The 14,394-nt window shown below is 43.0% G+C and overlaps 1 protein-coding gene across 1 annotated transcript in view; it reads right to left on the bottom strand.

The window, feature by feature from the left end:
- The window catches only part of RALYL (RALY RNA binding protein like), a 197,543-nt gene extending 183,805 nt beyond the window's left edge, over nucleotides 1-13,738 (bottom strand). The window contains exon 1 of the mRNA XM_039841950.1: nucleotides 13,483-13,738. Within this exon, the coding sequence (XP_039697884.1) occupies nucleotides 13,483-13,738 (256 nt within the window). The remainder of the gene's footprint in view (nucleotides 1-13,482) is intronic.
- Nucleotides 13,739-14,394: the final 656 nt, after the last annotated feature.

Raw genomic sequence — 14,394 nt, 5'->3', positions numbered from 1 at the left:
TCGGAACCGGGCGCGTGCGGCGGCCGTCCCGGCAGACGGTGGCAGCTAGTTAACCCCCGCGGGGGCCTCGCTGGGGCCCGGCGACCGCGGCTGCGTCCCCACTTCCCCAGCGGACGACATCTCACTGTAGTTCGCATGACAGATCTTCTCTTTTCTTGTAAGTTTTTAATTTCAGCGGCAGTGGAACCGCCTTATTTCTTTTATTATTATTATTATTATTATTTTCCAGAACTTTCTGAAACCGCACGGGGCCCAGTCCTGTGCAGCTACAGGGGGCTTTCCAAACTTCTTTCTCTTGCTTTTTTCCTCCATTCTGTATCTCATGACCGAGTCATGAAACTTTCTCTCCTAAGAGTTTCTGACAGTTACTCCTTCCACTTGACTCATCACTCTAGTTTTGAACTTATATATATGCATTCCGTCATTCTGTAGCCTCCAGAAAAATGGGAAGATCTGTAAAACGAGCCCTGTTTTATTCCCTTTGCGGCGGACGTCCAGAGCAGAGTTGAAAATAAGTGGATGATTAAACGATTCCTTTTCATTTCTACTGTTACTATCTCGGTCCACCCATGGAAGAAATGACGTGGATTTATTTCCATATTTACTCAGCAATGGGCACCAGCCTGGGAGATGGGCCTAGAACGACGAGCAAACGAGGCGTGCCCCCGCCCCCTCCAACAGGTCCGCACTATTTATAATGTCCTTTCTGTGTTCTCTGAGGTGATCGCTCACCGCTATTGGGTAGCTCTGTGCATCATCCGCTTACGAATTTTCTTTTCTTATGGCTCCTTGTTGCTCAAGCTATTCCTCTTCATTGGCATGTGCTTACCTGCCAACTCTACCAAGTCATTGATTACTTAATGTTTTAACTCCAAAGTCGCCTTTTAGAGAGGAAAAGCTTTACCTGATTAACTCCATCTTGGGTCCCCCCTAATTCGTGCCACGTTCATCCAGGCCACACTATGAAATAATCTGTTCCTCCGAGGACTACAGCTAGGTCCGGGTTTAAATGCTACTGAGTGGAAATGACGTCTTAGAATATTCCCAGCTTCACACCAGCAGCCACAAAGCCGATCGATCACTCATTTTTTAAACGGGCTTATTGACTAAAACAATGGAAAGTTATGTTGTCAAAAAAAAGCCTAAGTTTCTGTTATAATTATTTAAAAAGGCTGACTTCCCGTCCTGTTTGCAGTCTTCTCTAGTCTTTATCAGGTAGAAATCTAAATTTCAATAGGAATTATAATAAATAGAATAATTTTATCTTAATTAACAAAATTTTTTTTTGATTAAAACAAGTCATTCAGTGGAAAACCTGGGGAAAATTGCCATAGTCTCATATCTAGGAACCTGTCCCGGGGTGAAATATGAGCAAACATATCCCCAAGGCTGTTTGTGGCGGGGCTGTTTGTAGCCAGGAGAGCCTGGGAGAATGCAGATGCCCACTTCAGAGGTCTGGCTGAATGGACTACGGGACGTGGAGCATCTACAAGGCAGAGCACTATGCAGCTGTAGAAACAAATGACAATACCTTAGAGCTGTGCAGTCGTGATCGGAATAGACTGGTGAGCACAAATCGGCAGCTAGAAAACAGTCCCAGGGATGGGAAGGTCAGGACCGGGAAGAGAGTCAATAATGCTGAAGTAACCACGAACGGTGTCAGGGGTACTAGACTTATCGGGGGGATCGCTCCTTAGGTTCTGTACATGTCTGACCACTGTGCTGTACACCTGAAGCTAACAAATATTGAATGTCAAGTGCGATTAAAAAATTAAATAAATAAATTCAATTAAAATGTATAAAAAATGAAACATAGATAAAAGTATTTTTAGTATGTCCTCATTTATCTCAAATGGAGGGTATATAGAGAGGTAGATTAGATCTTAGATGATAGACGAATAGATAAATCTAGACACACAGATAAATATCTATTTTTAACAAAATTATAAACACGGGGCAGAGAGCCTTGGTTAGAGCGCACAGAGATAGAAGCTAAACTACTTTGAATATCTCTAATTTTTTTCTTGGATTTTGGAGCCATGTATTGTATGTAGTTCTAAAACAAAATAAGTTTAAGAAAAGCAAACGGGAGGTTTACCTGCTTTTTTAAAGGCAATAAAGTATTGTGCATTTTAAAATATGTTAAGAGAACAGATCTCAAGTTGTGTCCTTACCACATAAAACAATCATAAAATAAAATACTAAATAAATACAATAAAACTGGCAGCGAATACGAGGCACTTCTTGGAGCTGGTGAGTGACTCCTGCCTTGGCTGTGACGACATTGCCGGGGGCGCATAGGTCCAGACCCGGCGTGGCACGTGTGGTTTTTTACATCAGTTACACTTCAATAAAGCCAAAAAGGAAATAAATGAGACCCCTAATAATGAAACATCGTAATGGTGTGTCTACTTGGTGACATAATCTCACAGAGAAGACCAACTCCAAGTGACTTTCAAACTCCATGATTGTTGTTACCTAGTAGAATGTTCTTATGACAAGAAAAAACCAAGGGCACAGTAACAGTTGAGAAGAGAGATTTCTGGCCACGCTGAGGCGCAGGTGTAAGAGCCATGACGTTAACTACAATTCCTGGGGCCCTGGCTGCTAGTAGGAAGTATCAGTACGAACCCGGAATAATTCTTTTGAATTCTTTCCTTGCGTGTGTGCGTGCGTGTGTGCGTGCGTGTGTGTGTGTGTCTCCTCACTCTGAGTACTGAAGCAACTAGGAAACACAATCTTCAGTAGCAGCGAACCTCCCGAGGGACCAGAAAGTTAGACCCGAATGACATTGGCCATGACGTGGTTGGTCCACAGCTCTTTGGAGAGCCGGCTGATTTCCAGTAGGGGACAAGAAATTATGATCCTGGAACGTTCTGTCATATCAGAAATAAAGGCAACTATCAGAGACGACTGGACTTATGTCAAAATGACCCAGGAAACAACGTGACTACAGTGCCGCAAGGCAAAGTCGGGATGATTTGATCATTAATTGAATTACGACTGCAAGGAATGTAAACATATCAACTATGTCTAACTCTCGAACTCAAAAAAGGATGAACGGTTTTTTAGAGCTCATTTTTACTCTTTCGTGAATGCTAGGGAACCACTTATTTTTTGAATATTGTATAAAAGGAAAGAATCAATGTCATCCTCTTTTTTTTCTACACGATAACTCAGGGACCATGATAGAAATAGATCGCCGTGTTCAGTGGCTGTCAGCATCAGAAAAGGAGAGAAAACCATGCGTGTATCGGCAGATGGAAGTGCATGCAGTCACTTGTAAAGAAGCCTTTAAGAACTCCACCTGAATCCGATCAACTTCAGAATTGGAGGTAACAGTAGAAACGGAGAAGCATGTTAAGTGACACCACAAGGATGCCATCACCTGTGAGACCTTATGGGACAAAGGACCCAAGTCTTTCAATAGATAAAATGCAGGGGGAGACAGGAAGTAGCTGGGGAGAGCCTGTAAATGTAAAGACTTGCGGGACATACCAGCGAAACTCGGTCTTCACATCGTATTCGAGTTCCAAGTCACCGAATTTAATTTTAAATAAAAGCATAGGAGAGGGAGTTGCGAAAACTGAATTATTACTAGATTGGTATTAAAGAATTAGAGCAATTATATTTGGTGAGATCACAATATGATGACCATGTTTTCTTTCAACGATCATATTTTATACACTCAGAATGAAATATTTGCAGATTAAATGTTATTTCTTGGATTTGCTTCAAAACGACACAGGGCGTGGAAAAGAATGATCAAAGAATAGGAAAACAAGCCTGTGAATTGCTCTTACTAAGATGGGGTCCGTGTGCATCTGTTCGTAATACTGTTCTTTTTACTTTCATATGTGCTTGACAATTTCCCAAATAAAAGGAAATGAAGCCAAATGTCTGCAAAATTAAAATCCATGAAAATCATAGCACAAAAGGTGAGGCGGGGGGTGGTGAGGGAATGTGAAGTATGCCGGGCAGCTTGGATTATCAAGGGAGCAGTTTAAAGATAATATACATCAAACTGATAAACCACAGACAACTGTTGCAATCTCTATGGCGATACCGCAAGAACAGCAAACGTTTACATAACTTACAAGCTAACAGAACGGAAAACACGAGACAAGAAAAGAAAGATTAATCTCAAAAAGGTAAGAAAGAAAAATTAACATGCGACCCATAGAACAAATAAAAAAATACAGTAAGCTTGTAGATATAAAGTCACATACATCATAATTAAATGAATAAATTATTACAAGTAAAAGACAAAGACTGTCAGACTGGATTTTTAAAAGATTCTGTTTTGCTTATGAGCTGGCTTTAAATATTAAGACAGAATCACTGACGTTAAAATGGATGAAAAATGACAGACCATAAAAACACGGGTCAAAAGGAGGTGAGTTCAGCTATATTAAGATTGGATACTATTCTTCCCTAAGACAAAAATTATTACTAGAGATAGAGATATATCATACTAATAAAAGGATGAATCCATCAGAAAGATACAATAATTTCAAGTGTGTTTTTAAAAGAACTAAAAAGACAGATGGATTCATAATCATAATTTGCCTCTCTTAACAAATGATGGAAAATAGGCAAAAATCAATAATGATACAGCAGATAGAAAAATTCAGTTAGTGATTTTTGCCTGTTCAACATGTTAAAAAGGCCGCACGGGATAACAGAATACACATGCCGTTCGTCAATCGCAAATGGAACAGATAAAAACTGACCGTATACAGAGTTATAAAAACTTCTCAGTGAATTTCAATTAATTTACTCTCTGGTTACAGTGAAATTAAGCTAAAATCAATTTTAAACAATTATAAATTCAGTGACAACCTTTGAAATAAGCAATAAATCAAAGGAGACATACTAATGTGAATTAGAAAATACTTGTCAGCTAATTGATTTCGAACGTCTGATGTGTTAGAACTTGTGGGATGAAGCAAAAGCTGTGCTCAGAATTATAGAATTAAATGCATTTTTAGAAAACATGAAAACCTGAAAATTAATTATCTAAGTCTTCCCACGAAGTTGTAGAAAGAGAGGCAAACTAAACCAAACGGAGTAGGATGAAAGAAACAATAAAGATTACAAAAACCAACGTGCGATGGGGAAAATACGCCGAGCCGTAATTTGATTATTCGAATAGATGACTAAACTGACTAGGAGAGAAAGATAGAAGCCTGATGCCACCAACGGTGGCATCAGAAAACAGACGTCTCTTAGAGACCCTAATGATAATAGGCTAATAAAATATCAGGATGCTACGAATACCTTATTTCAATACATCTGAAAATGTATGTCAAATTAGTACACTCCTTGTACAACTTCCCTCTCCGAAGCTGGCACGAGATTAATTTAAAAAATCTAAATAGTCGTAAGTCTCTTAAAACAACTGAATCTGTGTTTAAGATCATTTCACAAAATACTCCTGGCTCAGAGGGCATCATTGGTGAATCTCCAAATACCTATGAGAGAAGCGACGCCAATCCCATACGAACTCCCAGGAGGAAAAGGAGGAACACTCCTAGCTCATTTTATGAGGCCGGCGTCCCCGCAAAAGAAAAACCAGTAAGGACATAATGAGAAAACGAATTTGCAGGCTCATCGCTAAATCTCCATTGTGAACAGATTGGTTAAAATGAAAACCCAACCGAACGAAGTGGTAATACCTTATTACCATGTCGTGTTGATTCCAGACACGTGAAATTGACTTAACATAACAGAAAAAATGAAAAAAAAAAAATCAAATATTCATTTCCATATATATAAGAAAAGTACTGGATAATATTCAATAAAAATTAATAGCCAACTAAAATATAAGGGGCATTTCCTTAATATGATAGGGATTTTGACAAAAATAAAATCTTGTGGCAAATGACAAGAGCAAATATTGACAGCTTTCTCATTAATGAAAAAAACACATCTAGCCCTCTTCAGTATTATTCTAGGGATACTAGCCAATGTACAAATACTAGAAGATGAGAGGAAAACTCATTTTTTGCAAGAGATATGGTTGTACCCCCCCAAAATAACCCCCAAATAGAGTAAACTATTAGAATTAGTAAGTTTAGAAAATCTGTGAATATAATAATAAATATATCAATAATGAACAATTAGAAAATGAAGTGTCCAACACGGTTCCACTTATAGCAGTATCGGTACTAGTTATGGTTTAATATCGATAGCATATATGTAATTATACACAAATTAATATATAATTAAAATTACATGTATAATTACATATAAAATGCTCTATGTTATATATAAATATTTATACATGTAGGAGTTCAAAACGATCTGTCCAGACAAAATTAAATTCGTTTTTTCCCTCCTGCTCATGTATCTTATGTTAATCTGATTATTAGACTAACGACCCGAGACGGGTGGAAGGAGGGCGCTTCCTCCCCAGCGGTGTCAGCGTCTGCGACGCGCCACCTGTCCCGTGTCCAGCCTGACGTTGCAGGGCGGTGAGCACGAACGGCTGCCTCTGGAAACAGTTCGCTGGGTATTCACGCAGAAATAAGCGAGTATGTTCACGAACACACACGCGCGAACACGGCAGTTCCACGTGCACCAAACCTACAGGTGCGCGGCCGAACAAGAAAAGCCCCCGAGGCAGACGCGCAGAACCTCCTCCGGGCGCCGCTTTCTTGGCCAGGACAGACAGGCCCGGGCCTAAGGCGTGCCGAGCTCCCGGGGCCGATGGCCCACGCGCTCCTGTCCTCCTGTCCTCCTGTCCTCCTGTCCTCCCACCGTCCAGGCCGCCCCGCAGGCGCGCGCCCGGCGCAGTGGCGCCTCGGTCCCCCGAGCCCAGATGCTCGCAGGGGCGGGGCGCTGCGCGGGGGATGCTCGCAGGGGCGGGGCGCAGGTCCGCCCAGCTCATCCGCAGCAACAATGGCAGAGCGAGGGGACTTTGCAGGACGCCCAGGCCTTCTACTCCCCGGTGGTCACCGCCCTTTACGCGCCGCCGTGGGCCACGTTTTGCGCGTTTCACGTACGCGGATGCAGTTGATCCTTACATCAGCGCTCGAGGGGCGTCCTTTTATGATTATTTATCTCCATTTTACAGACAAGGGAACAGCGCCCAAATTCCCGCAGCTCGTATGTGGCGACGAGGGTTCTGACATGGAAGCCTGAGTCCGGAGCCTGAGCGCTCACCCCGCATCTTGCACAGACGTCTGACAAAAACATCCATTTCTGTTTTCGTTTCAATTCAAATAAATTAGGAATCGTGGCATCTAAGGATTTTTTTGAGGATTAAGATTCTAATGTTTTGCCACCTATTTTAGACTGTTTCCAACCTCTTAAAATTGGGATCTAGAGTTCCCGAAAGAATTTCTCCAAACGACCTTACAATAACACTATCTCTTTTTAAAATTCCTGTAGCACTTGAGGTCATGCGTTACAATGCGCTTCACCTTGCATCTGCCGTCTCCATTTGCAGGTTATTTTATGTCTACATATTTTCCTCCACGATTAGAATATTTTCCAAGGGCAGTCACCTATTTCATCATATTGTATCATTTTACTTTCTATCTTATTTTAGTTTGATTTAGACAGGGCTTTGTGTTTCGATGCCCCTTTAGAGCTTACCATGTTTTGGCAAGCACCTAACACGATCCCACACATACCGTTAAAAGAACAAATGTGCCTATTAGTATAGTATTCTAAAGCCAGTTCACAAGTGACTTTCGGACGTTTTATTAGCAGGATTACAGGATAACCTGAGGTCCTGCATTCTGTCTGGTATTATATCCCGCTTTGTTCTAAGGGGCTTAGTAAGCACATTAGAACGGATGAGAGCCTTCCACGTGATGCCCAGGCACCCCCAGGGATGGTCTCAGCGAAGAAATGGCTCACGGACATATCTGCCAGCACTGCTGTCACTAATTTAGGTTCAGCCATTGAGTCCAATAACCAATTTCAGAGGCATAAGGAAATCCCCCAGGCTTTCTCTCCTATGCGAGGCCACGTCTCCACCCTTCGTCCTGTAACTCACTCTATCATGGAAGTTTGCCAGTTAGCATTTGTTTACAGCATATGAAGTAGCTCTTTAATTACTGAAAACCTGACCTGTGTATTGGGCTCTGCAGCCCACGGCGTGTGGTTTTTAAAGCTTACTTTCTGGGAACAGTGGAGGATGGGGATGGAGACCCACCCCTCCCACAACGCGCAGACGGAGTACGCAAGCGAGGGACAGGAGAATTAAGGGTCATGTACAGGGACTTTGAAAAATGTCAGAAGAAAGTTCCAAACCTTTTGTCCCCGTGAAAACACGGTCTCTTTAACATTCAGTACATCTTAGGATCTCCTTACCTGTCAATGAGATGAACGAAATCCATTACCCAGCTTTCACAAAGGACACTGGAAAGGTAATTTTTAAAATGTACCGGAGTGTACATTGAATGTCTTTGAGAAGTTTGATAGTGGAAAATAATGTACAAATAAAAGCGTTCTTACTAAAATCTACCGTTTTACGATGGCGACACACTTCTGCCAACCATAGAAAAGAGCAAATAAAAATGGCTCGTCCCGAAACCACATCGTTAGCCATTCTTTACACCCCCACAGGCATACCACTTAAGACCCTTCGCGGCCTTGTGAATAGATTTTGAAAACAAACATAACCGTCATCTAAATATAACACTTTGCAACTGAAAACCCCGTTGAATGTCGATAGAATATAAAATCTGTTGGAAATTGGTTGTTTAAAACATAGGGATGTGTTGGACATCTCCTTAGTGGAAAAAGAAAGCTGGAATGGTGAATAGTTTCAAAGGAAGAAAAAGTCAAATATTTACTAATTCGAAATTCACATCCTCGTTACAGCTGATGTTGAAATTAGCTGAAGGATGAATTTATAATTTCCGGCTTGGGAACTGACAGCTTTCTCAAACTACTGTTCTTTACTCCCGGCAGCACTCTCTGGAAGTTTTCCACCAGATTTTCTGACTTAGAAGCCCCCAAAAGATTTGTGCACTTCTCAAGGGTTTTCTGAGACGGACGACGCTGTCCACAGACCCCGGTGCTGACCACTGCGGCCGGGCTCTGTGTCAGCGCGTCCTTCCTGGATGTGCAGACACAGTTCATCGCACTCGTACCTGAAGCCGTGCACAGGAGAAGAACACGCACCGGAATGGTACGGAGACGGACGCATGGGATGGGAGAACTAATGTGTTTGTGTGAGAAACACCAGCCAGGGACGCCGGGACCCTTCCTCGTTTGCTTGAACGAGCGTTTAGTGGCATTGCCGGAGAATCTCAGCCTGAGCGTCATCCTGAGTGTCTGCGTGGTCTCAGAACATGGTTCTTCACCTAACACGTCTGCAAGGCTTTCTTTTCCTTCCTAATTTCTAGTGGCGATCTGAAACATCCGAACGGAAGGATTCAATGAAAAAAAAAATCCCATCTCTGAAAGGCATTATAGTAAAGATGTGGAGGGAAAAGGACTTAAAAGAAAACAGTTTGATTCTCTGTTTAAAATCAGCACATGCCAAAAACATGCTAACTGCACAGACAGATCAATTCGTTTCTGGTGTTTGTGTTTTCAAAGATTCAACGACCTAGAGATACAAGTCATAAAATACAGCTATAAATACATTTCGGTCAGTGCTCTGAAATGCATATACTGCGTTTCGTTTTGTGGACAACTGGAAGAGATCTATGCCTATTAAAAGTTACGAGTTATTGTCAAAATAAGGCAAAGCACTGTTTTCATATCCTTTATCTTGATTAAAACTGTTATAACATTTCTGAATTAAGTTTATTTTGTCACGATTACTCTAAAGTAGCGGTCCTTACCCAGTGGTGACTCTGTCCGTCAGAGGACACTTGGTGACATCTGGACACAGTCCGGCTGTCACTACTGGGAGGTGGAGCTATTGCCATCCAGTAAGTAGAAGTCAGGGGTGCTGCTCAACACCCTACGATGCACAGGACCGGCCACCAAAGCAAAGGCCCACGATTTCAGCACTGCCACGGTCAGGAAATTGCTCTAATGACACGTATTGTTAGATGCAAATCACCAGAAATTGCAGAATACGGGCACCATGTTACTTAGCGACGGATAATCATACAACCACCACAAGATAAATACAAAACATTTGGCAGAGAGCTTATGACAGACCCACTCAAGGCTGGTACTCCTGCTCACAGGGCTGCTGGTGGGGAGGGCACCAGCCACACCTATACCCAGGTGAGGTCAGGCTGGCGAGCAGGCAGCGTGGCATCGCCTCCAGGCTTGACCCGCATTGGAGCTTTACCCGCCCTCTCCTCCCGACTGGCTGACCCCTTTCCAGGTCCCTGGCGGCCGCTCACTGAGAGATGTCAGAACTTATGCAGCCTGGTCCCTGGATGCAAGAGAAGAATGGAGCGTCTAATCCTCAGGCACGGATACTTTTTTATCCGAGGGAGAAATACATTTATATTGTATTAACTATTGAAACGTCAGGGTTTATCGGAGACTGAGGATAGCCTGCTTTAAGTGACACAGTATTAGAAAGACCGAGTAAGTCGACACGTCCGCTCTAAGTACAAATGTGATAGATAATAAGGGTCATGCCTTTGAGTTTGCCCACGGTCATTCGGTTTAGCCTGACGTCAGGGCGTAATTACCGTCGGTGTCCCTTATATAACACTTGTGTGGTACAAGGCAAGTTAACTTCCGAGCTTCAGGCATACCTACCCCTACTCGCATTACCTACCCCTGGGCACTGTGAAAATCAAAGAGGAGAATCTGCGCTCCGAAGAGCTGTGACAATGACGAGTACTATGCGAATATCTTACCACTAATAGCGAGACTGTGAAAGGGTGCCATTTTAGGGAATGCAGAGGAGGTTTTCCATGACGAAATCTTTCTTTAAACCAATATATCACTTACTATAACCTCTGAATAATATATATGTGTATAAAATATATTTGATGCTTATTAAAGACAAGATTATATTTAGAAAAAGTGTCGTTTCTGTTCTTCCGTGTGCACACATTTGTAATATCAGGTTGGCTTTTCTCCCGCTAATCTGCTCTTATGTCAATCTTATCATTCAGTCCAGCTATGAGGACTCGAGAGAGGCAGAGCGGGGAAGATCCCCCTTATTGAAAAGAGCAAGAGTGGTTTTTATGGATAATGTATTTGTTAGTGTTGGGTTCCTCCTACTATACTGATAACTGATTTCTTAACTTCACACATTGTGTTTTTTTGCAAGCGGCATAGGAGTGAAATAATCTAAAAATAAAGATATTACAAATGATTGCTTATAGCACACGTGTAATCGAGCCAGCAGAATCTAGACTTAGTCTCCAACTTCTGCTTGAGATTTTGGTACAAAAGGATATTTAATGTGTGCACTCTCATGTAAAAATTGTCAGTGTTAAACATTAAAAATGTTTGTTTGACCTTTCATATAATGTATTTGAGAAAAGTTCGATGACTAAATTTAGATTAAAAAGTACAATAAATCTTTGTAATATTGACCAAACTTCGAATCCAAATTCGATGAACTATTAAGAAGAGGATACATTAGTAGTTCACCTTTTTAAATTTAAATTTTATTAAGTAATCAAATCGAGGTAAAGGCTTTTAAGGGAGCTTCGCATTATAGAGATTTGAGTGCAGCCCACAAGGAGTTGGAAACAAATGATTAGCAAAGACCTGTCCTGTGAGCAGAGGGAACAGAAGCCCCAGACCTCTCGGCAGGAACCAGCTTAGCAGATTTGAGCGGTAGGGAGTTTGCCAGCATGACCGGCATTGTCCAGAATGGGGAGAGGAAGAGCAGATGGCGGTGAGCGTGGGGTGCCATGGACACTTCGGGGGTGGCACAGGACGTGGGTCTCACTCCGGGCGAGGGGCGAGGCCACCGGAGCTTGAGGAGCGGATCGATGGCATCACTACATTTACATTTCTAAGGGGACACTGTGGCAGGAGGGAAGAGGCAGACAGCGCAGGGCTATTTGGTCAGCCCACCTGAGCTATAACGGTGACCTGCGTGACATGACTCTCGGTAGAGATTTAAAAGATGACTGGGCTTCGGACACACCGACGGCAACAAGTGTGGTGATGTGGTGATGGCTTATGCCTGGAGTGGAGGGGCGGGGAGAGGAATCGGGGGTGGTCCCGAGGTTTTTGTTTGCAAAACTGGGTAAACGGGGGTTGCACTTATTGTGACAGCTGGGACGAGGGCCCCGGAGCAGGCAGGGCTTCGGGAAGTCAAGAGTGTTGCTCTGGGCACATGAAGCCGAGGTGTCTGTAGCTATGCAAGAGAAGATGTCGGAATGTCAGTCTGATAAAAGAATCTGGGCCTGCATCAGGGGATCAAGGCCGTATTAATTACATTTTTTCCTCAGGCAGAAAAATAGATGCATTTTTTGTTTTTCTCTATATATTAATTACAAGATATTTCCTCCTAAATATTTTCATTTTGTTTCAGACTACATTCTCTTTTCCTTGAAAAAAACAAACAAACTATTATTCCTTGGACGTTAGACATATTTGTGATTATTGCACATGATCGGACGGGTATGAGGTACGGGATTCCTCACTAGATGATAAAGAGTGGGTTATATTCCTTTTCCAGTTCTCAAAATTTACTTCTTTTTCCTACTTTTCTATCTTTTCTCCTGAAAAAGTAAAAATGAAATGAAAGCAAATGTCATCAGTAAGTGGACGAAAAAGTGGCTCTGTAACAGGTCTGGCCAGTCCAGGGACTGACGGTCACCTTGCAGGGTGACCTGATCCCGACCCTGTGCGTCATGCTGGGGGGTCGGCCCCAGGCCTGGGACTTCTTCAGCAAGAGGGCCGAGGCAGCCGCCACCCGCCCACCGCACTGGGCACCCAGTTCACATGCCTCTGCGATGCCAGACGCAGCCCTTTGTCCCAGGCCCCTCGAAGGCACGATCGCCCTCAGGGGGGCACGTACCCCGCGTCTCATTTTCTCCCACCTCCACGTCACCTTCCCAACGTCCCCTCCCTAATTTCAAACATAAAAGAAACTGCTAAACTGGCCCTCTGTGGAGCATCTGCGGTCTCGCTTCCTGGAAATGTCATCCATTTGGCTCAAATAAACTCATAACAATTCGCAACGGGTTTGAACATTCTCATCTCAATGAGCGTAAGGAAAGACTTTAAACGACTGTTTTCCTGCACAACATAGCGCCTCCTGGGTGACAGACACCATTTCAAGTCACATCAACACAGCGCCCGTCTTCTAGCTGCCTGGCTGTTAGGACCGGTGGAAGTAGCGAGTATTACAGAACAACCTTGGTCTCGAGTTTACACATTTGTAGAGAAACTAAGGCACTTATGCTGCAAAGCAACATGAGAACGAGAAAATAACGTAAATTATAAACACGCGAGCCCTGTCATTGGCAAAGATGACACAGACGTGACGGCTGTGACAGCTTTTGAACAGCTGGCCCGTTCCCGGCACTGCGGGGGTGACGGCACCGGTGGGGGAGCCGTGGCCGCCCCGCGACTCACCAAGGGGCTGGCCGGCGATGACCCTGGCGTTCTCCCCGGCCACGGCCGCTCGCGCGTGCCGCTCGCTCATGTACTGCACGAACGCGTAGCCCTTGTGCACCGAGCACCCCACGATCTTTCCATACTTCGAGAAAATGGCTTCGATATCGACTTTCTTGACGATGGCTGTGTTCAGGTTGCCGATGAAGACACGGGAGTTGATGGACTTGGGGTCATTCTTATTAGTCACGTTGCTGGTCTGTGTTTTGCCGGTCATGGTTGGGTCACCGTTTTGTTAATCCTGAAACAAACAAACAAACAAAACAAATAATCAAAAGGTAAATAATCAGACCGAATGGCTATCGCTGGCTTGAAACAGGTTTTCGGTTGTGAGCCAGGTAACCTCAAATGCCCAAGCGTGAGAAGAAAACTTAGGAAGATTAAAGGTGAGCCTCGCATTGCAGAATGCGGTAGAAAAATACTCACGATCGCTTAGCATATAGTGAAAAATAACTTTCTGATTTATTTATCCAAAATTCAGCTCAGCATAACGACTAAACGTTTTGTAGGTGTTTTTATTTGTAAGTCTACCAATTTCTCAGAATCGAGTTTGAGGAATAAACCACCTTATTCTATCAATGACAAGGAAAACCCAACATGGCTTACGTCTGATGATGGGATATAAAAATGTACACTCCATTTATTGTTGAGAATATGCATTTTTATTTCTACATTTTTCTAGAACAGGTAGACATATTGTCTATTTCGTCCTCCGAACCCTCTGATTGGAAACGAACAATTCATTCCGTTAAATGCTGTGGAAGAGGGAAAAAAGGCATTGAAAATCAAATATTCAATCGGAAAACTGAACATAAGAAAAACATGATTCTGAAAATAAATGAACCACAATGAATTCTGTACGTTCTCTTTAAC

Source organism: Pteropus medius, unplaced genomic scaffold (genome assembly GCF_902729225.1).
Source record: "Pteropus medius unplaced genomic scaffold, Ma_sr-lr_union100, whole genome shotgun sequence".
Lineage (NCBI taxonomy): Eukaryota > Metazoa > Chordata > Mammalia > Chiroptera > Pteropodidae > Pteropus > Pteropus medius.
The sequence above is the reverse complement of the archived record's forward strand: the minus strand, read 5'-3'. Positions and strand labels throughout refer to the sequence as shown.